Source organism: Oryctolagus cuniculus, chromosome 10, assembly GCF_964237555.1.
Source record: "Oryctolagus cuniculus chromosome 10, mOryCun1.1, whole genome shotgun sequence".
NCBI classification, from domain to species: Eukaryota; Metazoa; Chordata; class Mammalia; order Lagomorpha; family Leporidae; genus Oryctolagus; species Oryctolagus cuniculus.
The window spans coordinates 112561982-112587456 of record NC_091441.1 but is presented as its reverse complement, the minus strand read 5'-3'; the positions used below and the strand labels follow the sequence as shown (position 1 = coordinate 112587456).

The 25475-nt window shown below is 41.7% G+C and overlaps 1 protein-coding gene across 1 annotated transcript; it reads right to left on the bottom strand.

Annotated features, from left to right (window-relative positions):
* Nucleotides 1-2042: 2042 nt before the first annotated feature.
* On the bottom strand, nt 2043-2993 carry ORYCUNV1R1547 (vomeronasal 1 receptor oryCunV1R1547). Its single transcript, NM_001167235.1, has one exon. The coding sequence runs from the start codon at nt 2991-2993 to the stop codon at nt 2043-2045; it is 951 nt and encodes a 316-aa protein (NP_001160707.1).
* Nucleotides 2994-25475: the final 22482 nt, after the last annotated feature.

Below are 25475 nucleotides of genomic sequence, written 5' to 3'. Positions count from 1 at the left end.
CTTTGTCCATTTATTGTCCTCTTTCAACCTCTCATTATGTTTTGTCTCCTGAAGTTTGAAATTTGGTATAAGCTGAAGGTACTATGTGTGTGATTTGAATTGAACCCTTGGGTTTGCCCAGTAGTTGTCCTAGGGTTAACTTATGCATTAGTTACTTGTCAAGAAGGATGTTCTAGATTTTATTTACAATACAGTACACATGCATGTACAGATAAAATATTTTTGTCATGTGGTGACATGCATACCAACATGTGGGGAGAACACCTTTGTTTGTTAGCTTGTGAAATAAGACCATATTGTCCCCGACATGGTATGCTTCAGTGATGCATGCAATGAAGCACTAAGTAGAGCTGCACCAAATATAAAGAGAAATATAAATATAAAGAGAAAACATAGTGTTTCTGTTTGGAACTGGGTTATTTTCTGTAGCCAATGATCCCCTTTGGATCCACTTTGTGACGTAGGTCAGGATTTCATTCTTCTTGTGGTTGAGTAATGCACAAGCATGTATATATGTGGAGTTTTCTTTATCCAGTTATCATTGATGGACATCCAAGTTCATTCCATAGCTTAGCTATGGTGGGTTGAGCTGCCATCAACATTTTCATATGCTGATTTGATTTCATATGCTGATTTAATTTCCTTTGGCTAGATTCCCAGGAGCAGCATTGCTAGGTCAGTTGTTGGATATATTTGTAGTTTTCTGAGGAATCTCAGTAGTGCCATCCCCAATGCTTCTAGCTGTTTACATCCCACCAAGAGAATATTAGGGTACCTGGTTTTTCACATTATAGCAGCACTAGAAATTTATGAATTTTAATTTTTAGAGTATAGCACCTCATTGTGAATTTAGTGTGCATTTCATGCTGGCTCAAGATTATAAAATTATTTTCATGTTTATGTTTGTGATTTGTGAATATCCTCTGCCCTTTTCTTCACTCGATTGCTTGGGTCACTGAATTTCTTGAGTTCCTTATTTTATATTAATGCTTTCTAAGATTCATAGATTGCAACTATTTTTCCTATTCTGTAGGTGCTCGTTCGCTTTAATTTTTTGTGCTGCCGTGCAAAAGGTTCTGACCTTGATGTAATTCTCTTAGTATCTTTTTTATTTTGTTCCCCAGGATTCTAGAGTTTTTCCATGAAGTACTTGCCTTGGACACTTGCATGCAGCACTTCTCCTATGTTTTCCCCTAGCAGTTTGATGGCCAGGTTTTAATTGTAGGTCCTTGATCCACTGTGAGTTGGTTTTTGTAAAGGCTGTAAGGTAGGGGCCTTCTTTATACTTCTTCATGTGGAAATAGAATTTTCTTACATTATTTGTTAAAGGAACTCTGCTTTTTCCAAGGAACAACTTCTGCTTGTTTGTCAAAGATTAGTTGGTTTCAGATGCATGGATTGACCTGAGGTGTGCATTGTGTTCCATTCCTCAATAGCCCTGTGTGAATGCCAGTAGCAGGCCATTTTGCTAACAGTACTGTACAGCACATCTGGAAATCTGGTATTGTGCAGCTTTGTTTCCACGGTGTAAGATGACTTTGGCTATCTGTGATCGTTCATGTTTCTGTATGATTTTCATAATTGCTTTTTCTACTTCTGTGAAAAAAAATTGCTGGTATTTTGACTTGGTATCACATTGAATCTGTAAGTTGCTTTGGGCAGTGTGGACATTTTTATGATATTAATGCAACTCCATGAACTTATGGTATCCCATAGATCTGGACCACTGCTCAGGCTTGCTGATTTTTTCTTCTTACCCCTTGTTTCTGATCTGATTGAAATATTTCAAACACCTGCTTTCTAGGTCAGATATTCTATCTTCAGTCAAACAAAAGACTGGTGAAAGTTTGTACTGTACCTTTATTTTGACAGATTGAAAACTTCATCTACAATATTGCTGTTTATCACTTTCTGTAATTACTCATCTATGTCACGTACTGATTCTCTGTGTCATTTACCTGCATTGCTCAGTAACCTTAAAACCTTACTTTGAATTCTTTTTTCAGGACATTCTATCTCCCCTAATTCATCGTGATTTCATGTTATTTAATGACCAATTGAACACTTAGTCTCCTTATGCCACACGAATTTGAAAATGTGATCATTCGTTTTTCACTACTGATTAGTAACAAAGGACTAATGGTGGCATAGCCGTTGCCCACCAACATCTGGACACACAGGCGCACTGGGTCACTCTTCCACCACACCCCTGAGAAGGAAGCCACCATGCAGTCCATCAAGTACAGGAGCACAAAGACACCCATGAGCAGCAGGATGGTCTGGGTGGCCCTGTGCTCTGGGGAGGCTCTTGGAGAGAGGCTGGTGCTGTGAAGGTGCTGGGACCTCCTCTTGTACCTGCACAGGAGAGTCACCATGTACCCACTTGAGACGGCCATGAGCCCTAGCAGGGAGACATCCCTAAAGATCCCCAAGATGTGAAATGTGAGCCTAGGTAGGTATCTCTGGGGCCTAAGAGAGCAGGATTTAGTGACAAACATAAGACTGTGGGACGTACAATTGGTGGTGGCAACAGTGGAGAGTAAGAAATGAGCACTAATGGACAAATTGAAGACCCACAGGAAGAGAAACCCACCGTGGTTGTGATGTGAGGCTGTGCGCTTGAACTTTGCCAAACAGGAGCTCCTGGGGCTGAGGGTGATGGCCTGGAGGATGCTCAGCAGGCAGGTGGTGCCCAGGGAGAGGCCCCGCATCACCTGGTATGAGTAGATGACAACTTTACATGTGATGTTGTCCCATAACTCCTGAGACTCAAAAAGGTCTGCAGCTATGACCCCCACAGTGATCAGCATCACCAGGTGGATGAGGGCCAGGTGCCCAATGGCCAGGTCAGTGGGCCTGGGCCTGTGCTTGAGAAAGAACCAGAGGATGTGGAAGAGCAGATGGAAGGCATTGGCTGTGATCCCAATGCTGACTTCAGAGTAAAAGCCATTTCTTACAGCAATCAAACTTAGAAGTAGATTGTTTTTACTCATCTTGTTGGGGGAAGAAAGAGCATTTAGTATATGTCTGAAGAAAAATTTTAAAATGACTTATTGCAAATATTATGAACTGAATTGGTCTCCTCCACAACTCCTACCTTCAGGACGATGTCTCGATCAACCCCGTTGCACCATTTTTCACCTGTGAGTACTCTCCTGGAAGCTGCTGTTTCTAGTTACATACTTGTAAATTATAATGGATAATAAATAAATTCCATTGCAGGTTTCACTCAGGACCTAGAGAATAAAATTGCCATTATTATAAATTTGTTCTAGATTTTTGTTATTTTTAGCTTTTCAGGGGTGGGGAAATGATTTATTTCCCTTGGGATTTGCAAAATGCTGATGAATTCCATTAGTTTTGATGAATTCACATGGGAATTTTAAGCAAGAAGAAATTATGCCCCCATATGCAGGGGTCCAGGATATATCAATGTGTATGACTCCTTATACCACCGTTAAGTTTGTTTCATCTGAAAGAGTTAGAGAGCCTCCACTGCTGGATCAGTTTCCAAATGGCCTCAATGGCTGGAGCTAAGCCAAGAGCTTCTTCCAGCTCTTCCACTTGAGTGCAGGAGCCCAAGGACTTGGACCATCCTCCACTGGTTTCCAAGACACATTAGCAGAGAGGCAAATCAGAAGAGGAGCAGCCAGGACTCTAACCGGTGGCCATATGGGAGGCCGGGGCTTTAACCCACTGTGCTACAGCATCAGCCCGAGATATTCTTAATACATAAAAGACCCCATGCTGGTTAGCCAGGAAGTCTGAGACTCCATTATTTGTAACTATAGATAAGTGTCACTTAGAGCTGCTGTGTGTGCGAGGGTATTGGGTAGGCGTGTGAACAGGTGTAGAGCCTGGGGGACAGTGGTCTCTGCAGAAACTGCAGCCACTACTGTCACTGTGAGGTTCTCCTCCTGAGCTCACCTGGAGAGAGTGCCGTCCTCTCCTAATGTGCCAGTTCCTTCCCTGCCTGGAGGAGCAGGGGGAAGTGAGCACCAGAGTAGCAGGTGCTGAACACCCTCTGTTCCACGGTCCCTTCCCTCTCCAACCCAGGCATGCAGAAGCCACAATGACTATGTTCACAGTCTAAGTGGACAGATGATTCCTTTCTACAGGAATGATGGTACACCTCTTCACCAAGAAGGTGGTTCTCCATGGGGGCCAAGTTTTCCTGTCTGCCCCACAGTTGGAAGTGCTGAAGAACTAAGTGGTACGACCTACAGGTACGATGCTTCACCTGTGTGATACAGTTCTTTACTATAATTCAAACTTTATAAATATGTGGCATTTAATATTGTAACAATAATTCCAGCAACACACTTTCACAGATTTATCATTCAAAAAAGTCAAGAGTGTCAGGCTGAATTTCATCCATAGAAAATTGGAGTATTATGGTTCTATAATATGAGTAGCTAAGAAATTGAATTTTTTAAGCCCCATTACTGTGTAGCATTTAAGAATACAGTGACTAGGGGCTGGTGCTGTGTCAGAGAAAGTTAAAGCCCCAGCCTGTAGCGCTGGCATCCCATACGGGTGCTGGTTGGAGTCCCTGCATCTCCACTTCTGATCAAGCTTTCTGCTGTGGCCCAGGAAAGCAGTACAAGGTGGCTCAAAAACTTGGGCTGCTTTAGCGGCATGGCAGACCTAGAACAAACTCCTGGCTCCTGTCTGAGCTCCGGGAGAAAATGGGAAAATATTTGTCACATCATCCTCCACTTATCACTGCAAATCATTAAGTACACAACCCTGAACTTTCTTCTTTCTTCTACTTAAAATGATATACACCTATTTACTGTGGTTCCATTTTACCTAATTAAAAAATATATACTAAGTGTTATAAAATAGTAACATTTAATAGATATAAAGTAACATACCAGCACTTTAAAAGGCTGAGGTAAAAATTAAAATTCTTTTTTTCTTATGTTATTTGAAATACATGAGATCTTCAAAAATGTAATTGAAAGATGCTCACTTTATAAAAAGCTACACACTCCATGTGTATGAAACATCTTTAATTTTTTTTCCTTAGAAGCCACAGTATGAAAAAACTATGCACAGATTTCAAGATATTTTGTGTCAAAATGAACTAACCTTTTAACTCAGTTTTTCTCATGAACTTTTTGTATTTACTTTGTGCAGGCTTTGCTTTCTCAGATTTTAAAATACAATTGACACTTAGTAATGCAAGTGCATGATATAAAACTGATCAAATAGCATGTCTCATCATAGTAAGTTGTGAAATGGCACTGCATAGATGCAGTTTCTCAGGGGGTCATGCAAGAAAGGTAGGATGTATGGTGCCATGAACTGGTATCATATCAGAAATTTCTTAAAAACCACTGGAAAAGTCTTACCTTTTACAATAGAGCAAATCCTCCAGAAGGAGCAGAAATTCTGCCTCCTTTCACACAATGGTCATTAAGGAAATGGACCCAGTCAGAACCATGCACGGGTGCCCACTCACAGTGGCTCCCGAGAATGGCCAGGGGCTGAGAGCTGAATCCACCCTCCCAGCGGTCTCCACACTGTGCTGAGCACCCACCACTGTTACCAGGGGAACACACAAGCCAAATATCGACATTTTATATTTCTATTCACATACTATGAGGAAGGGAATAGAAAGCTAATGTGTTAGCTCTTTCTGGCTGATATTTTATTAGAAAAAGTATTCTGCAAGCAATGGTAATAGTGAGTGCTCCCCAGCCATGCTCCTCACACACACACCTGACAAGCACTGCACAGACTAGGAGATCATAAGACAGCAGGAGGAGCCAGGAGACCCTCTCAGATACAGCACCAAGGAGTGACAGTGTGAGGTGGCACCTGACTCTGCTGATGGACCAAGCCCCCAGGTCACCTTCTCCACACTGGAGAAAGCAGACAGCCCTCAGAGTCTGAATGAAATGATAGAGATCACAGGGGTTACAATTTGGAAGTTCTTAAAGAGATCTCATCCAGACAGGTGGAATCAGGAAGGGCTGAGTGGGAAGGTTAGGAGAAAGAGCACAGACTAAGAAGTGTCTGAGAGAAATCAGCATTTCCTTGAGCACTGACCTCCAGGAAGTCTTAGATCTGATGCTGCAGGCTGAGTTCAGCCAGGAGCAAATGGACACCGTGAAGACTCCTCCCACCACCTGATCAAGACAGCACTCACTTCAGACAGCTGTGTGCTGCACGGACCCAACTCACAGCCAGTCCTGTGTTACATGGCACCATCAAGTGGGCCAGAGATCATGAAGAACAGTGCAGTCAGGAGGGTAGTGTAGGGGTAACAGGCAGAAAACCCTCAGCAGATCTCAGTACAAGTGTGTGGCTTTTAAAAATTAATTATTTAAAAGCCCAAAGTATACAGAAAGAGACTGATCTTCCATTTGTTTTTGCAGTCCCTTGATGGCCAAAATGGCTGGGGCTGACCGGGCTGACTGAAGCTATGAGTTTCTTTCATGTCTCCCACTTGGGTGGCAGGAGCCCAAACACTTGGGCAATCTTCCACTGCTTGTCCCGTTTCATTAGCAGGGAGCTAGATCAGAAATGGAGTAGCCTGGATTTGAACCAGCATCCATAAGGGATGCCAGTGTTGCAGGCAGTGGGTTAACCTCATACGCCACAGTGCTAGTCCAGTGTACAGTCTTCTGAATGGACAGATACAGGGTGAAAAAAAGGAAGACATGTAGGCCATGTCTGTTCAGTTGTGTGCAGCATGAGCATAATCAAGCTGTTAGGAATGACACAACGTGTACATGCTAGGATTTATGTCAGCACATGGTGATGTGCCTAGATGGTACAAGAGCACCCTTTGGTTTGTTAGTTCCACATACGTCAACTTGACTGTACTGGCCAACAAATATATCAGTTCAGAAGGTGACATTGATAATACACAATGGATGCATATGAAGAGTACAAGTGTCCTGCACCACATGTTCTGTGTTGTATGGTTCTAGCTGGAGAATTACGTTGAGAACGTTGCAGAGGCAGCTGACAGAGCACACAAACTGATGTTAGTGGCATGCACATAGATGTCGTGCAATACATGAATTCCAGCAGAGTGAACGAGAAGCTTGAGAAACATTTTGGCAAATGAATGGCAGCTGTTTCTCAAAAAACTGGTGAGAATTTTATATTGGCAACGCAGGGTGAAGAGATTATACAATAAAGCTCAGGCTGCCTGCTTACACTTGGCTATTGATGGTACCAATATTTTTATGTGTAGTCAGAAAAATTTGAAGTATTTTAGTTACTAGTAGTAACTTACTGGTAGTAATTGTAATTAATAACTTAAGTTATTAGTAATAATAAGTATTACTATTATCATTCCAAAGCAAGGGCCTTATCATAGATACAAAGCCAGATGTGTCACAGATAATGGAAGACAGTGCTGAGTCAGCTTCCCTGAGCAACAGCACAGAGCAGCCCAGCGTCCTGTGAAACAGATGTCACTGTCACTCACCACATCACCATCATGGCATCGTACTAGCAAGAAATACTATTCCAGCTTCATCTGTGCCGATGAATGCATGACAGCACTAGGCCTGTACAACATGTCTTGCATCATCAATGTATTCGGTTTGGGGGAAAAAGCATAAAATTCAAGCATACAAATTAAGCTATGTGAAATTTGTTCATTGAGAGAGAGATTTTTTAACAAAGAAATCTGGATCCACATACCTGTCCTGATTGTCCTTTGGCCAATTGGAGACAGGGAGGAGAGCGCTCCATCACTGTCTTTTCATTTACCTTATTTCAGTGTAGTTTCAGCCTCTTTTCCCCAGAATCTAGTTTGGAGTATTCAAGGCTGAGCTGACTCCGTGAACTTGAAATCTGTCCAAGTGAAGGCTGAAGAAGAAAGATCTTTAAATACTGGTTGACATTGTGTAGGAAGGAGAGGGTTAACTGCTCATGGCACTCTTTTGAACAAAGATTCCATTTCCTTCTAAAGGGTTACATTGTTTCTTAAAAAAGAAACTATCAAAGTCATTTTAAAATCATAGTTCTAACACTTTTAGGAAGGTGAAAGAAGCAACACTAATAATGTTGAATGAAACTCAGAATAAAAACTGGTCCCTTCCAGGTAAAGGTGTGGTTATGAATGAGCACTCTTGTAACTACAGCAATCAGAGAATGAGTGCTTTCAGAGTTGACTCAAGCATATATAAAAGGAAAAGAAAAAAAAAAAGAATGTTTTCTAAATAACTGGACTGATTTTGCGGGTTGCCAAATTGAAAGACCAAATATCATGAGAAGAAAATTTCTCCACTGTTTTACACAGAACACTGCTGAGCCTGGAGAACTGTTGGAGCCCACATCTCTTCTGAGGCTGCTACAAACCCCACTGCAGCCAATTTTTACCCTTTACCCCCAGCCTAGGAACTCATCTGGCTTGATTCCTCATCTGTGAAATAAAAAGTCACTTACCCAGGATGACAGCTGAGGGACTCCATGCACCTGAGAGAAACCTGCAGAGTTTTAAGGAAAAGACTCACTGAGATCATCTCTCTGTGTGTTATTTTGAGTATGGGGAAAGGTGATGAAATCCAGCTCCGAGGCACAGAATGTGGATTCCCCAGTGAAACACATCACCTGTCTACATTTTCCTTTATTCCCTCCTGCACAATAGCCCCTGGGAAGAGCTGTGCTCAAAACTTTCCTGTGAGTTTCCTGACACAGGTGTGAGGATCAGAAGGGACCAGCTCTGTAGAGAACTCTGAGTTCTCTCACCTGAGAACATCTTAGCCCAGCCCACCCCTCACTGTGCAGTGCCCCTACCCTGGACTGAGACCTCCAGTGTCCTCCATGGGTTCTAGGAGGCTGAGGGTCCCCTCCATACAGTATGAGGATCAGACTGATCCTGACATCCATTCATACCACAGCACCTGTTTTTTTTTTTTTTTTTTGACAGGCAGAGTTAGTGAAAGAGACAGAGAGAAATGTCTTCCTTTTTCCATTGGTTCACCCCCCAAGTGGCCGCTATGGCTGGCACATTGTGGCCAGCGCATTGCAGCAATCCAAAGCCAGGAGCCAGGTGCTTCTCCTGGTCTCCCATGCGGGCGCAGAGCCCAAGACTTGGGCCATCCTCCACTGCACTCCTGGGCCACAGCAAAGAGCTGGCCTGGAAGAGGAGCAACTGAGACAGAATCGGCACCACAACCAGGACTAGCACCCGGAGTGCAGGCGCTGCAGGCAGAGGATTAGCCTAGTGAGCCACAGCGCCAGCCAGCACCTGTGTTTTTGTGTGATGTTAGTTATTTAATCCATGATGTCCAAGCTGTTAATTTCAAGATTAAGCTCTAACATTAAACAAGTTACAAAAATCTCTCTTATGGCTCTGGTTGAAAGTGGCCAACTTCCTTTGGAGCTCTTTTCATCATTTTTCTTCTTAAGATCTCTCCTGTGTCACCCACATGTGACACAAATACACAGCCCCTGCCTGGTGATGGTCCACACATGTCAGGAGATGGAGCTCACACCTGAGCACAAGGCAGGAACCTGTGCATTTGGTGGCTGATGGACTGAGAAATCCATGCCCTCAGCCCTCGGGGCAAGGAACATGAGGGCTGGGTGACGATGGATTAGCGGGGGAGGATCTCCTGGTATTGGAGGAGCCCCAGGCTTCTGACCTGATTGTGCTCCCGGGGTAGAGAGGACAGCCATGGTGAGCTGGAGAGACTCTGTGTTCATTTATGAAATTCCTCACGAAGGGAACCACTTACAGGATCAAAGTTTCTGTCCATGAGTTCAAAGAGATAAAAGTAAAATGCCCAGGAAACTCTTTCTCATCCAGCTTATCCACCAGAGAAGTAAGGGTGGGTTTCATACTGTGCTGTGCAGCAGCAACGGCTCTTAGTGGCCTGGGCTCACACTGTTGTGATGCTGTGATCCACAACCCAGCTCTGCTCTGGCATCTGGCACCCTGGAGCTGTGGCTGCCAAGCAGTTGGACTGAGCATCCAGGAGAACCCATGTGGCAGGTGAACCCTCTTGCCACAGAGCCAATTCTGTCTTCCTTCTGCACATCAAGCAGATAGCCACCTGCAAGAAATCACTGTGAGAAGCCTGCACAGATGTTTTCTCTTTCACTCTAGGCTTTTATGAAAAAGAGGAAAAGTTTAAATATCTTAAAATCTTACTATAGTAGGCCGGTGCCATGGCTCACTAGACTAATCCTCCACCTGCGGTGTTGGCACTCCAGGTTCTAATCCCAGATGGGGCCCCAGTCCTGTCCCGGTTGCTCCTCTTCCAGTCCAGCTCTCTTCTGTGGCCCGGGAGGGCAGTGGAGGATGGCCCAAGTCCTTGGGCGCCTGCACACATGTGGGAGAACAGGAGGAAGCACCTGGCTCCTGGCGTCGGATTGGCGCAGCGTGCTGGCAGTGGTGGTCATTTGGGGCATGAACCAATGGAAGGAAGACACCCCCCCTTTCTTTTTCTCACTGTCTAACTTGGCCTGTGGAACAAAGAATCTTACTATAGTAGACAGGGTTGATATCAGGTGCCTCAGTGAAATATTTTGATGGAGCAGAAAAAATAGCAGAGGGCACCTGTGGATTGAAAACACATTCCATATAGGATTCCTGAGAACATCAGAAACTCATTGGCTCAACTGACTCATAGTCTTTGGGATGGTCTGCACATTTTTAAAAATTTATATCTTATGTTAAAGAGAGACAGAGAACGATCTCCCATCTACTGGATAACATCCCATCCCAAAATGTGTGCAAGAACCAAGGCTTCTCTGGGCTGAATCCAGGAGCCTGTAACTCAATCCATGTCATCTATGAGGGCAGGAGGGATTGAACTGCAGGAGCCTTCATGTGCTTTCTCCTAAGGTACAGATCAGCAAGAAGTGGGAATTGGAAACAGAGCCAGGATGCAAACCATGACATTCTGTCATGGGTTAGACCTCCCAACAGACATCATGTCTGTTGCTTGAAACAACTGTCCTGATTTTCAGAATGTACATAGTTATGGAGCACCATGTGATATTTCAATACACGTATAAGTTGCTTCACGTTGAAGTCAGGGTACATGTTCCTCAAACACTCATGATTTCTTTGTGATTAAAACATTCAAAATCTTTTCTTCCTTTTTCAGAAAAATATATGTACGTTGTTATCTACAGTCACTCTAATGTGCAGTAACAGCCCCAGTGCCAACTCCCATCTGAGTTACCTGTTCATCAGCTTTTCCCGTTTCCTGTTGCCTTTGCAATACCTCAACTGTTGTGAGGTCAACTCTTCTTAGATTGCAGATACAAGTGCAAGATGGGAATTACCCTTCTGTGTTTGGCATTTCCTTTAACAAAATGAGCTCAAGCTCCATCCATTTTGCTGTAAATGTTAAGATTTCCTCTATTACCCGGCTGACTAGCTTTCCATGTATACAGATACATATTCATTCATCTGTTGGTAGACACATAGGTTGTTTCCATATCTTGGCTATTGTGAGGATTTCTGTTACAAACAGGAGTGGTGGTGTCTCTCCAACAGAGTTATTCCATCTCCCTTGGATACATGCCCAGTACTGGGATTGCTGGATGGTGGGTTTCAGTTTTTTTTTTTTTTGATTTGATTTTTTTTTATTTAATGAATATAAATTTCCAAAGTACGAATTATGGATTACAATGGCTTCCCCCCCATACCGTCCCTCCCACCCACAACCTTCCCCTTTCCCACTCCCTCTCCCCTTCCATTCACATCAAGATTCATTTTCGATTATCTTAATATACAGAAGATCAGCTTAGTATACATTAAGTAAGGATTTCAATAGTTTGCTCCCACACAGAAACATAAAGTGAAAAATAATAGATGATTTTCTTTAAATGATGATGAAATCAGATCAGACCTATTGTCATGTTTAATCCCAGTGAGAGTCAAGCTGGGAGTTGATAGTTTCTTCTTTTTTTTTTTTTTTTTTTTTTTTTTTTTTTTTTTTTTACAGAGGATCAGTTTAGTATGCATTAAGTAAAGATTTCAACAGTTTGCACCCCCATAGAAACACAAAGTGAAATATATTGTTTGAGTACTCGTTATAGCATTAAATCTCAATGCACAGCACATTAAGGACAGAGATCCTACATGAGGAGTAAGTGCACAGTGACTCCTGTTGTTGACTTTACCAATTGACACTCCTGTCTATGGCATCAGTAATCTCCCTATGCTCCAGTCATGAGTTTCCAAGGCTATGGAAGCCCTCTGAGTTCTCCGATTCTTATCTTGTATAGACAAGGTCATAGTCAAAGTGGAGGTTCTCTCCACCCTTCAGAGAAAGGTACCTCCTTCTTTGTTTTTTTTTTTGTTTTTTTTTTTTTTTTATTTTTGACAGGCAGAGTGGACAGTGAGAGAGAGAGACAGAGAGAGAAAGGTCTTCCTTTGCCGTTGGTTCACCCTCCAATGGCCGCCGCTGCAGCCGGCGCACCGCGCTGATCCGATGGCAGGAGCCAGGATCCAGGTGCTTTTCCTGGTCTCCCATGGGGTGCAGGGCCCAAGCACTCGGGCCATCCTCCACTGCACTCCCTGGCCATAGCAGAGAGCTGGCCTGGAAGAGGGGCAACCGGGACAGAATCCGGCGCCCCGACCGGGACTAGAACCCGGTGTGCCGGCGCCGCAAGGTGGAGGATTAGCCTATTGAGCCACGGCGCCGGCAAGTACCTCCTTCTTTGAAGACCTGTTCTTTCCACTGAGATCTCACTCACAGAGATCTTTTGCCAGAGTGTCTAGGCTTTCCATGCCTGAAATACTCTCATGGGATTTTCAGCCAGATCCGAATGCCTTTAGGGCTGATTCTGAGGCCAGAGTGCTATTTAGACATCTGCCATTCTATGAGTCTGCTGAGTATCTCACTTCCCATGTTGGATCACTCTCCCCTTTATTTATTCTATCGGTTAGTGTTAGCAGGTACTAGACTTGTTTATGTGCTCCCTTTGACTCTTAGTCCTTTCATTATGATCAATTGTGAACTGAAATTGATCACTTGGAATAGTGAGATGGCATTGGTACATGCCACCTTGATGGGATTGAATTGGAATCCCCTGGTATGTTTTTAACTCTTTCATTTGGGGCAAGTCAGCTTGAGCATGTCCCAAATTATACATCTCTTCCCTCTCTTATTCCCACTCTTATGTTTAACAGGGATCACATTTCAGTTAATTTTTAACACTTAAGAGAATAACTGTGTATTAATTACAGAATTAAACCAGTCATATTAAGTAGAACAGACAAAAAAAAAAAACTACTAAGAGGGATAATGTATTAAGTTGTTCATTAACAGTCAGGGCTATGCTGATCAAGTCACCGTTTCCCATAGTGTCCATTTCACTTCAACAGGTTTCCTTTTTGGTGTTCAGTCAGTTGTCACCGATCAGGGAGAACATATGGTATTTGTCCCTTTGGGACTGGCTTATTTCACTCAGCATGATGTGTTCCAGATTCCTCCATTTTGTTGCAAATGACTGGATTTCGTTGTTTCTTACTGCGGTATAGTATTCTAAAGAGTACATATCCCATAATTTCTTTATCCAGTCTACAGTTGATGGGCATTTAGGTTGGTTCCAGGTCTTAGCTATTGTGAATTGAGCTGCAATAAACATTAGGCTGCAGACCGCTTTTTTGTTTGCCAATTTAAATTCCTTTGGGTAAATTCCAAGGAGTGGGATGGCTGGGTCGAACGGCAGGGTTATCTTCAGGTTTCTGATGGATCTCCAGACTGACTTCCATAGTGGCTTGACCAGTTTGCATTCCCACCAACAGTGGGTTAGTGTCCCTTTTTCCCCACATCCTCGCCAGCATCTGTTGTTGGTAGATTTCTGAATGTGAGCCATTCTAACCGGGGTGAGGTGGAACCTCATTGTGGTTTTGATTTTCATTTCCCTGATTGCTAATGACCTTGAACATTTTTTCATGTGCCTGTTGGGCATTTGGATTGCATCTTTTGAAAAATGTCTATTGAGGTCCTTGGCCCATCTCTTAATTGGGTTGTTGGTTTTCTTTTTGTGGAGTTTCTTGATCTCTTTGTAGATTCTGGTTATTATCCCTTTATCTGTTGCATAGTTTGCAAATATTTTTCCCATTCTTTTTGTTGTCTCTTCACTCTCCTGACTGTTTCTTTTGCAGTACAGAAACTTCTCAATTTGATGCAATCCCAATAGTTAATTTTGGCTTTGACTGTCTGTGCCTCCCGGATCTTTTCCAGAAACTCTTTGCCTGTGCCAATATCTTGAAGGGTTTCTCCAATGTTCTCTAGTAACTTGATGGTGTCAGGTCGTAGATTTAGGTCTTTAATCCATGTTGAGTGGATTTTTGTGTAAGGTGTAAGGTAGGGGTCTTGCTTCATGATTCTGCACGTGGAAATCCAATTTTCCCAGCACCATTTATTGAATAGACTGTCCTTGCTCCAGGAATTAGTTTTAGATCCTTGATCAAATATAAGTTGGCTGTAGATGTTTGGGTTGATTTCTGGCGTTTCAATTCTGTTCCATTGGTCTATCCATCTGTTTCTGTACCAGTACCATGCTGTTTTGATTACAACTGCCCTGTAGTATGTCCTGAAATCTGGTATTGTGATGCCTCCAGCTTTGTTTTTGTTGTACAAGATTGCTTTAGCTATTCGAGGTCTCTTGTGCCTCCATATAAATTTCAGCACCAATTTTTCCAGATCTGAGAAGAAGGTCTTCGGTATCTTGATTGGTATTGCATTGAATGTATAAATTGCTTTTGGGAGAATGGACATTTTGATGATATTGATTCTTCCAATCCATGAGCATGGAAGATTTTTCCATTTCTTGGTATCCTTTTCTATTTCTTTCTTTAAGGTTTTGTAATTTTCATCGTAGAGATCTTTAACATCCTTGGTTAAGTTTATTCCAAGGTATTTGATTGTTTTTGTAGCTATTGTGAATGGGATTGATCTTAGAAGTTCTTCCTCAGCCATGGCATTGTCTGTGTATACAAAGGCTGTTGATTTTTGTGCATTGATTTTATACCCTGCTACTTTGCCAAAATCTTCTATGAGTTCCAATAGTCTCTTAGTAGAGTTCTTAGGGTCCCCTAAATAAAGAATCATGTCATCTGCAAAGAGGGATAGTTTGAGTTCTTCCTTCCCAATTTGTATCCCTTTAATTTCTTTTTCTTGCCTAATAGCTCTGGCTAGAACCTCCAGAACTATATTGAATAGCAGTGGTGAGAGTGGGCATCCCTGTCTGGTACCTAATCTCAGTGGAAATGCTTCCAACTTTTCCCCATTCAATAGGATGTTGGCTGTGGGTTTTTCATAGATTGCTTTGATTGTATTGAGGAATGTTCCTTCCAAACCCAGTTTGCTTAGAGTTTTCATCATGAACGGGTGTTGTATTTTATCAAATGCTTTCTCGGCATCTATTGAGATAATCATATGGTTTTTCTTCTGCAGTCTGTTAATGTGGTGTATCACATTGATTGTCTTGCGCACATTAAACCATCCCTGCATACCAGGGATAAATCCCAGTTGGTCTGGGTGGATGATCTTTCTGATGTGTTGTTGCATTCTATTGGCGAGAACTTTATTGAGGATTTTTGCATCTATGTTCATCAGGGATATTGGTCTGTAATTCTCTTTCAGTGCTGCATCTTTTTCCGGCTTAGGAATTAAGGTGATGCTGGCTTCATAGAAAGAATTTGGGAGGATTCCCTCTTCGATTGTTCTGAATAGTTTGAGAAGAATTGGAGTCAGTTCTTCTTTCAATGTCTGGTAGAATTCAGCAGTGAATCCATCTGGTCCTGGGCTTTTCTTTGTTGGGAGGGCCTTTATTACTGTTTCAATTTCTGTCTCAGTTATGGGTCTGTTTAGGTTTTCGATGTCTTCCTGGTTCAATTTAGGTAGGTTGCATGTGTCCAGGAATCTATTCATTTCTGATAGGTTTCCCTGTTTGCTGGCATACAAGTCCTTGTAGTAATTTCTGATGATTCTTTTTATTTCTGTGGTGTCTGTTGTTACATTTCCTTTTTCATCTCTGATTTTATTGATTTGGGTCTTTTCTCTTCTTTTTTTAGTTAGTTGGACCAATGGGGTGTCAATTTTGTTTATTTTTTCAAAAAACCAGCTCCTCGTTTGGCTGATTTTTTGTAATGTTTTTCTTGATTCAATCCTGTTGATTTCTTCTCTGATTTTAATTATTTCTCTTCTCCTACTAGATTTGGGTCTGGTTTGCTGTAGGTTTTCTAGATCCTTGAGGTGAATTGAAAGCTCATCTATTTGGTGCCTTTCCAATTTCTTGATGTAGGCACCTATTGATATAAACTTTCCTCTTAACACTGCTTTTGCTGCGTCCCATAAGTTTTGGTATGTTGTGCTGTTATCCTCATTTACTTCCAGAAAGTTTTTGATTTCTCTTTTGATTTCTTCTATGACCCATTGTTCATTCAGGAGCATGTTGTTCAATCTCCATGTGTTTGCATATGCTCTAGGGATTCCTGAGTTGTTCATTTCCAACTTCATTCCTTTATGGTCTGAGAAGCTGCATGGTATGATTCTAATTCTTTTGAATTTGCTGAGACTTGCTTTATGGCCTAGTATGTGGTCAATCCTAGAGAAGGTTCCATGTACTGCTGAGAAGAATGTCAATGCTTTATATGTAGGATGAAAAGTTCTGTATATATCTGTTAGATCCATTTGGGCTATAGTGTCGTTTAAATCTACTGTATCCTTGTTGATCTTCTGTCCTATTGATCTGTCTATTTCTGAGAGTGGAGTATTGAAGTCCCCCAGTACTATTGTATTGGGGTATAAGTCTCCCTTTAAGTCCGTTAACAAATCTTTTAGATAAACTGGTGCCCTGTAGTTAGGTGCATATACATTGATAATTGTTATATCTTCCTGTTGAATTGATCCCTTAATCATTATGTAGTGTCCCTCTTTGTCTCTCTTAACGGTTTTTGTGGTAAAGTTTATGGTGTCTGATATTAAGATGGCTACGCCTGCTCTTTTTTCATTTCTGTTGGCATGGTATATCTTTTCCCAGCCTTTCACTTTCAGTCTGTATGGATCTTTGTTGGAAAGATGTGTTTCTTGTAAGCAGCAAATAGATGGGTTTTGTTCCTTAACCCAATCAGCCAAACGGTGTCTTTTAACTGGACAGTTCAGGCCATTCACGTTCAATGTGACTAATGATAAGTGGTAACTTTGCCCTGCCATTTGCCAAAGATAAGTTCTAATATATGCTTTGAATTCCCTGTGATCTTTTGCTGTGAGCTTTCCTTCCTTGGTTTCCTTCCTTTACCTTCTTTCATATTGATGACCGTGTTTCTTTGTTTCTGTGTGTAACACATCTTTAAGCATCTTTTGCAGGGCTGGACGAGTGGCAACAAATTCTTTCAATTTCTGTTTGTTATGAAAAGTCTTTATTTCACCTTCATTCACAAATGATAGCTTTGCAGGATATAATATTCTGGGCTGGCAGTTGTTCTCTCTTAGTACCTGGGCTATATCTCGCCATTCCCTCCTAGCTTGTAGAGTTTCTGATGAAAAGTCAGCTGTGAGTCTGATTGGAGATCCTCTGAGAGTAATCTCACGTTTCTCTCTTGCACATTTTAGGATCTTTTCTTTGTTTCACTGTGGAGAGTTTAATTACTACGTGTCGTGGTGAGGATCTCTTTTGGTCGTGTTTATTAGGGGTTCTGTGAGCTTCCTGTACTAGGATTTCTCTGTCCTTCTCCAAACCTGGGAAATTTTCTGCTAATATCTCACTAAAAAGGCCTTCTAATCCTTTCTCCCTCTCCATGCCTTCAGGAACTCCTAGAACCCGAATGTTGGGTTTTTTAGTAGTATCCTGAAGATTCCCGACAATATGTTTTAGGTTTCTAATTTCCTCGTCTTTTCTTTGGTCTGACTGTATCCTTTCCTGTTCTCTGTCTTCTAAGTCCGATATTCTCTCTTCTGCTTCTCCCATTCTGTTTGTAAGGCTCTCTATTGTGTTTTTCATTTGATCTATTGAATTCTTCACTTCAGTCACTATCCCAGTTTCCTGTTGTACTAGGATTTCTGTAGTTCAAGAATTTGTTTTTGAGAACTTCTTAATGTTCTTATCAATTTTTTGAGATCTGCTTCTTGCATTTCTTCTATGTCATCATCCTCATAATCTTGAATTGGGGTGTCTTTTTCATTTGAGGGCTTCATGGTGACTTCCTTGTTTTTATTACCTTGGTTTTTGCGTTTGTTATTTGTCATATTGGAGATATTTGGTTTCTTCACTGTGGTGCTTTTTCTTGTTATACTATGACTCTAGATTAAGTGGACTATCTGTTTTTGATGGAGCCTTAGGGCTTGAGATGGGTGTGGCCTGAGAGCTCTGTTTGGTGTGCCAAAGGTGACACTCCCAGGTTAGGCGTGGTAAACCTCTCTCTCTCTCTCTCTCTCTCTCTCTCTCTCTTTTTTGATTCAAAAGGGAAGTTATTCTGCACAGCTGAACGAAGTTGGAGGTAGTTAGCAGGCAAATGATATACCCACAGGAGCCAGAGATCGGAAGCTCTTTCCCAAGGACCACACAGGGAATCTGTTCAGCCCTCAGAGTGGGCTCAAAGTCTCCTTCAGTCTCCCACTGGGTTGCCAAAGTTATGGAATTGTAACATGTCTGGAGAGTACTCACGTGAATTCCGTGAGTTCTCTCCCCCACCGTCTCTTTTTTTTTCAGTCTCAGTTCAGTAGCACCACAAATTTACTAGGTCCTAATCTCCTGTTAATTCGCCCCGCCCAGAGTCAGGTTTTTCTGCTAGGCTCAGGGCCGGTGCAGACCTGAGGTCGCTCTGCTTATGACGTATGTCCAAGATGGCGCCTGCTCTTTGTCTTGCTCGCCCTTGAGAGGTGAGCGGAGAGAGAGAAACCCGTGTCTGTACCAGTCACCTTTTTTTTTTCCCTCTCTCTCTCTTCCAGTTAGCTTGGTGAAGTCCCCCCACCGGGGGTCATTCCCTCTAGTCTCCTCTCTCCGCTTGCCTGCCAGTGTCTCGGATTTTTGAGGTTCGGCTCACCTCGCGTTCCAGCGCTGGTGTGTTGAGTCTGCCGCTGGTGTCCCGAACTGTGGGCTCCCACGCTCTCCTCGCAGGTCCGCTCCCCTTCCAGCGCCGATGTGTGGACTCGGAGCCCTGGACGTCCCAAGTCTCTCCACTGTTGTCTGTGTGGCACGCACTCCCCTTTGAGCACTTGCGCGCAGACCCTGCAGCTTGCGCAGCTCGGTCCCGCGGCTCGGGTCCCGAGGCTCGGCTTCCGTGGCTCAGTCCCGCGGCTCGGGTCCCAAGGCTCGGCTTCCGCGTGGTGGGCGACCTTGTTCTCCCAGTAGGTCCTCCGATTTACGACTACTGGATCCAGAAGAGTTTTCTCTGCAATATTTTTCTGGTTCTTTTTTCTGAGGCTACTGTAACTCCCCTTTTATTAAACTAAATTTTCCCGGACTATCGGTGCGCGCCCTCACTATTCCGCCATCTTGGCTCCCAGACCGGGTTTCAGTTTTTATAGGAATCTCCATACTATTTCCCACAGCAGATGAAAAAATTTACCTTCCCAACAATATCCAAATGTTCCTTTACCCACATCATTTTTTTTAATTTCTGTTTTGTAGTTTATTGAAATTAATACATATTTCATATGTACAGCTTTTGGGGACATAGTGTTTCTTCCCCACATTCCCATGCTCCCACTCCCATTCCCATTCCATTTTCCATTAATATTAATTTTAATTGACTTTCTGCACTTGTCATCTTTTGTCTTTTTTATGGTAGCCAGTCCAAGTGCAGTGAGAAGATATCTCAACTTATCACAACTTAGCTCAAGCGAAAAAACTCATTCATTTAGAGAGACCCTTTCTTTTCTTTTTTTTTTTTGACAGGCAGAGTGGACAGTGAGAGAGAGAGAGAGACAGAGAGAAAGGTCTTCCTTTTCCGTGAGTTCACCCCTCAATGGCCACTGCAGCCAGCGCACTGAGTCCGGTGCACTGCGCCGATCCAAAGGCAGGAGCCAGGTGCTTCTCTTGGTCCCCCATGTGGGTGCAGGGCCCAAGGACTTGGGCCATCCTCCACTGCACTCCTGGGCCACAGCAGAGAGCTGGACTGGAAGAGGAGCAACCGGGACAGAATCCGGTGCCCTGACCGGGACTAGAACCCAGGGTGCCGGTGCTGCAGGCGGAGGATTAGCCTAGTGAGCCACGGCACCAGCAGGGAGACCCTTTCAAGGGTAGCGTCAACAATGACTCAATGACCTCCCACAGATCCCACCACTTAAATATCCAACCACCTCTTAACATCTACACACTGGGAACGAAGATTCTAACACATCAACTTTTGAGGGACATATAAGAGCAACATCCAAATCATACCATCATTCTTTCAAACACTCCCAAAACCTTTGGGATATGAGGAAAGGATACTGTCCAGCCCATTCTATGAGAACAATATGTCCCTGATCCCAAAAGCTGATAGAGATATTTCTATTAAAATAACCACAGATGCAACAATCTTCAATTATTAGCTAATCAAATTCAGCAGCGTGATAAAGGAAAAGATACCATGACCAAGTGAGATTTATCTCAGTAATGCAAAGATGGTTCTGCATGCAAAAGAAAACTGAAGTAGTATCTCACAATACTAGAATGGGATAACAACTCATGGTTATTTCAAAAGATTCAGAAAAGATCTTGGGAAAATGCAACACATTTCATATTAAGAAAATTCATCAAAATAGAAGGGAACTAACTCAACTGAATACTGACATTGAACGATTTCCCTGTAAGATCATGAATACAAACAAGACAATTATGCTCACTCTTGCCACTTCAACATTGTCGTAGAAGTCACAGACAGGATATTTATCCACAGAAAAGAAATAAAATTCATCCAGATTGAAAAGGACTGGTCAATTATTAGAGCCAGTGTGGCTGCCCAATTTTGGACTGGGAACCTCCAAAGTATGAGCTGAAATAAGTGTCCTTCCTTCTAAGAAGCCCCTCTTACATAATTTAATTGTAGAAATGAAAAGCTGCTAACACACCCCAATCTCCAGAACACAGGCTGCAGCAGTGTGGTGTTATAATAAGAGGATTACTGTTGGTACCTGTCCCACCCAAGAGCACAGAGTCCCAGTCACATGACCATCCTAGAGAATCCACTGATGTTCCATCACAGTAGTAGGAAGCATTCCAGCGTCAGCTGAAAACCCAAATAGACTCAGAAGTAACAGTAACCCCAGTGTCATTCATGATTTGTGCCAGGTGGTTTGGGATAGCAATACAGATTCTCCTAGAACCTGATAGGGTTGATGCCTTTTCAAGTCTGTGGATATCCCCTACAATCCCTGCCTCCTCTGTATGCAGAATACACCTTCCTCTACAAGGGCCAAACCCATACATGCTCCCATTTACAGCCTCCACAAATTTTGATGGAAAATTGGGAAATCCTCCAATATTTGTAAGTGAATTAATGCATTTCTAAATACATGTGTCAAGGACTTACAAGAGAAATAACAAAATTTTATAAGTGAATGAAAATACAAACACAGATACCACAACTTGCGTGTTGAGGCTCAATCACTTCTTAGGGGGAAATATATAATACTTCAAAAAGACTATCATTTTAAATCTTTTTTTAAGGATTCATTTACTTATTCAAAAGGTAGAGTTACACAGAGGCACAGGCATAGAAAGAGAGGGAAGTCTTCCATCTGTTGGTTGATTCTGCAAATGGCTGCAATGGCCACAGCAGAACCAATTTGAAGTCAGAAGCTTCCTCCAGGTCTTCCACATGGTGCAGCGGCCCAAGAACTTGGGCCATTTTTTACTGCTTTTCCAGGTCATAGCAGAGAACTCCATCAGAAGTGGAGCAACTGGGACTTGAACCAGCACCCATATCAGATGCTGGCACTGCAGGTGGCAGCTTTACCCACTATACCACAACACTGGCCCCAGCAATATATAACATTAATAGTGCTGTAACAAAGAGTAGTCTCAGTTATTTGAGTTATTACCCTCAGAAAAAAAGGGAAAATTAGGCAAATATTAAAATAATAAAATACTATTTAGATTCTGGAGAAGAAGAATGGCACAGATTATCATAAGGACTACAGCAGAGACATCACTTTAGAGCAGATGTTGCTATAATCATTGAAAGATAGTTAAGAAATTTCAAAAGTGAACCATTAAATTTGGAAACATTGTGGTCCCCACTGTATTTGAGTCTAGCCTACAGAGTCAGTGGGCAGCCAGGGAATCCATTTAGCTCTATGAAGGAAAGCCACATTGCCTCCTTCCCCTCCCCCAACCAAAGCACTCAACTTGCTGAGACGGGGCTAAAGCTAATCTCTTTGTCACGCTGGAGGCTCTCTCTGGGGATAGGGCAGCTCACATGGGAGAGAATGGATATTCTGTAGCCTGTGAATGTGGGAATCCTGTGATGGTGCAAATCTTAGTCCACAAAACTGAGATGGACATGCACTGTGGTAGGGTTTATGGAAGTGTGCACGGGCTGATTCCATAAGCTCTGAACTCTCTGAATGTGAAAGAGGGACATAGCAGAGGGCTCTCACTACAAGGTTCATAGATGATATGTGAGAGGTTGTACCCCTGAGAGGGTGTGTTGCACAAGCACTGTGAGCTCATTGTAGGCAGTGAATCTTTTCACCATGGCACAGAGAACAACTGGGGCTGTGAAAATGCCAGCCAACATGACCATTGCTTACTACTGAGGACAATCAGAGGAGCTCCACCATGGCGAAGGTGATTGTCACTGTGGAATCTCTCCAGTCATTACTGTATTCCAGAGCTCCCAGGCCTAGCCCAACACACACATCTCAATCACCACTATAATCCACAGGCATTCCAACAAATCATAGAGATTTTTCTTCTGTAATTTGCATTTCCAGGAACAAAATTTTCAGAGGAGACACCAACAAGTGATTCCAGAGATGCATAAAAATAAATGCAGAAATACAAGAAAACATGAACAAAGAAGACAATATGACTCCCCAAAGGAACACAATATCAATATTAGACCATGAAGACAAGGAGTTTGATAAAATGCCTGAAAATGATTTTTTTTAAAATGATAGTAATATTACTGAAAAATACAGAAAAACAGTTACATGAAATAAGAAAATCTGTATGACATGGATGAGAGATTCTGTAGGGCTGTAGAGATATTAAAGAAAAATCAAAATGATATTAGAAAGGAAGAATTCAATATGTCAAATAGAAACACCATGGGATACCTTAAGAACAGACTCAGTAGGGCATAAGAATGAACATCCAAGCTAGAAGTCAAATCTCTTGAAATAGCTCAGCCAGCAAAAAGGAAAAAATTAGAAAAACAGAAAATATTCAGGATGTATGCAGTGCCATCAAATGACAACATATTACCTGTCTTATGAATCATCGAAGGAAAAGAAAAACAGAATGGCATAGAAAACATGTTCAATGAAATAACAAATTTCCCCCAATTTGGAGAAAGGTATGGACATCCAAGTACAGGATATACGCAGAACTCCAACAGGCATGATCAGAAAAGATCTTACCATGACACATTACAGTCAAACTTTCAAAGACAAACATAGAACATATGTGCAAGAAAGAAATGCCAGATTCCCTTTAAAGTATCTCCAATTAGATCAGGAAATTTCTCAGCAGAAACCCTACAGTCTAGGAGACAAGGGAGAGACACAAGTTCTAAAAGAAATTTTCAGCCCAGAATACTGTACCCAGTGAAACCCTCATTTTATAAATCAAGGGGAAAGAAAGAACTTCCAAAGAAAACAAATATTGAAAGATTCTGTCACCACCTGGCCAGCCTTACAAATGACACTTAAGGTAGTACTACACAGAGAAACAGAGAAAGATAACCCACACAATGAAAAAATGTGAAGGCAGAAAACCTCCTAGTGAAAGAACAAAGAAGATCCAAAACAAATAGGAATATTGATGGGAAAATGGTAAGACAGATTCATTACAATCGATAATACTATAAATGCAAATGAAATAAATTCTCCTAATAAAAGACACAGACTTGGATAGATTAAAAAACAAAAACCATGTATATGCTGACTGCAAGAAATAGACCTCACCAAGAAAGACAAAAAACATCAAAAGTGAAAGGATAGAAATACATATTCCATGCAAATGAAAATTAAAAATGAGTATCTATCTTCATATCAGACAAAATAGACTTAAGACAAAAATGGTTATGGAACATAAACATCATGGAAACAGTTATGGAACAAATAAGGGATTGATTGAACAGAAGGATGTGACTGTAGTCAATGTGCATGCAATGCTAGGGCACAGAGATAATTAGAACAAATATTAAGGGATCAACTGGGAGACACAGGATCCAATAAATAATGAAAAGGATGTCAACACCCCACTTTCATAAATGGACAGATCAACCAGACATAGAATCAACAAAGAAGCAACAGAGCTAATCTACACTACTGACCCAATGGGTCTAATTGATATGTACAGAAAATTTCATCCCACAGCTATAGAATACACATTTCTATCATCACTGCGTGGAACATTCTCTAGGACAGATCATATAATAGGCTATAAAACAAACCTTAAAAAAGTTAAAAAAAAAAAAAACTGAAATCACACTGTGTATCTTTTCTGACCAAATGCAAATCAAGTGGGAAATGAACAATGGAACAAGCTCTAGAAAATATGAAATACATGGAAACTGAACAACATGCTCCTGAATGAACAGTGGGTCAGAGAAGAAATCAAGAGGAAATTAAAAAAATTCCTAGAAACAAATGAAAATGGCAACATGACATGTGAAAACTCATGCAATACAACAAATGCAATGTTAGGAGGGAATTTTATAGCAATTAGTACCTACATCAAGAAATTAAAAAGGCATCAAAAAATGACTGAGAAAATCAAAAATAAACCAAACCCAAATTTGGAAGGAGGAAAGAAATAATTAAAATTAGAGAATTAACAAATTTGAACCAAAAACAACATAAAAATCAGAGAAATGAAGAGCTGATTTTTTGAAAAAAAAAATAAAAATTGATACATTTGTCCAAACATTCAATAAAAGGAAGAAAACCTGTATTAATAAAATTAGAGATGGAAAAGATGTTACAACAGAACCACAGAAATAAAAACAATCAGAAATTACTACAAATAGCTATATGCCAAATTTAAAAATCTAGAATAAATGGGTAGATATCTGGACACATACAATCTAACAAAATTGAATCATGAAGACATAGAAAAGCAAATAGACCAATAACCAAGCTGGAAATTGAATGACTGCTAAAGACTCTCCCAGGAAATCAAAGCCCTGGGTCTTTATAAACATTCTACCAAATGTTTAAAGAAGAAAATTTTCCACTACTTCTCAAAATATACTGAAAACAACTGAAAGGGAGAGAATCCTCCCAAATTCCTATGAAGCCAGCATCACTTTAATTTCAAAACCAGAAACAGACAGAATGAAGAAAGGGAACTATAGACCAATACTCCTGAAAAACACA

Coding starts and splice junctions, on each gene's coding strand:
- ORYCUNV1R1547 (NM_001167235.1), bottom strand. CDS start 2,993: ATGAGTAAAAACAATCTACTTCTAAGTTTGATTGCTGTAAGAAATGGC.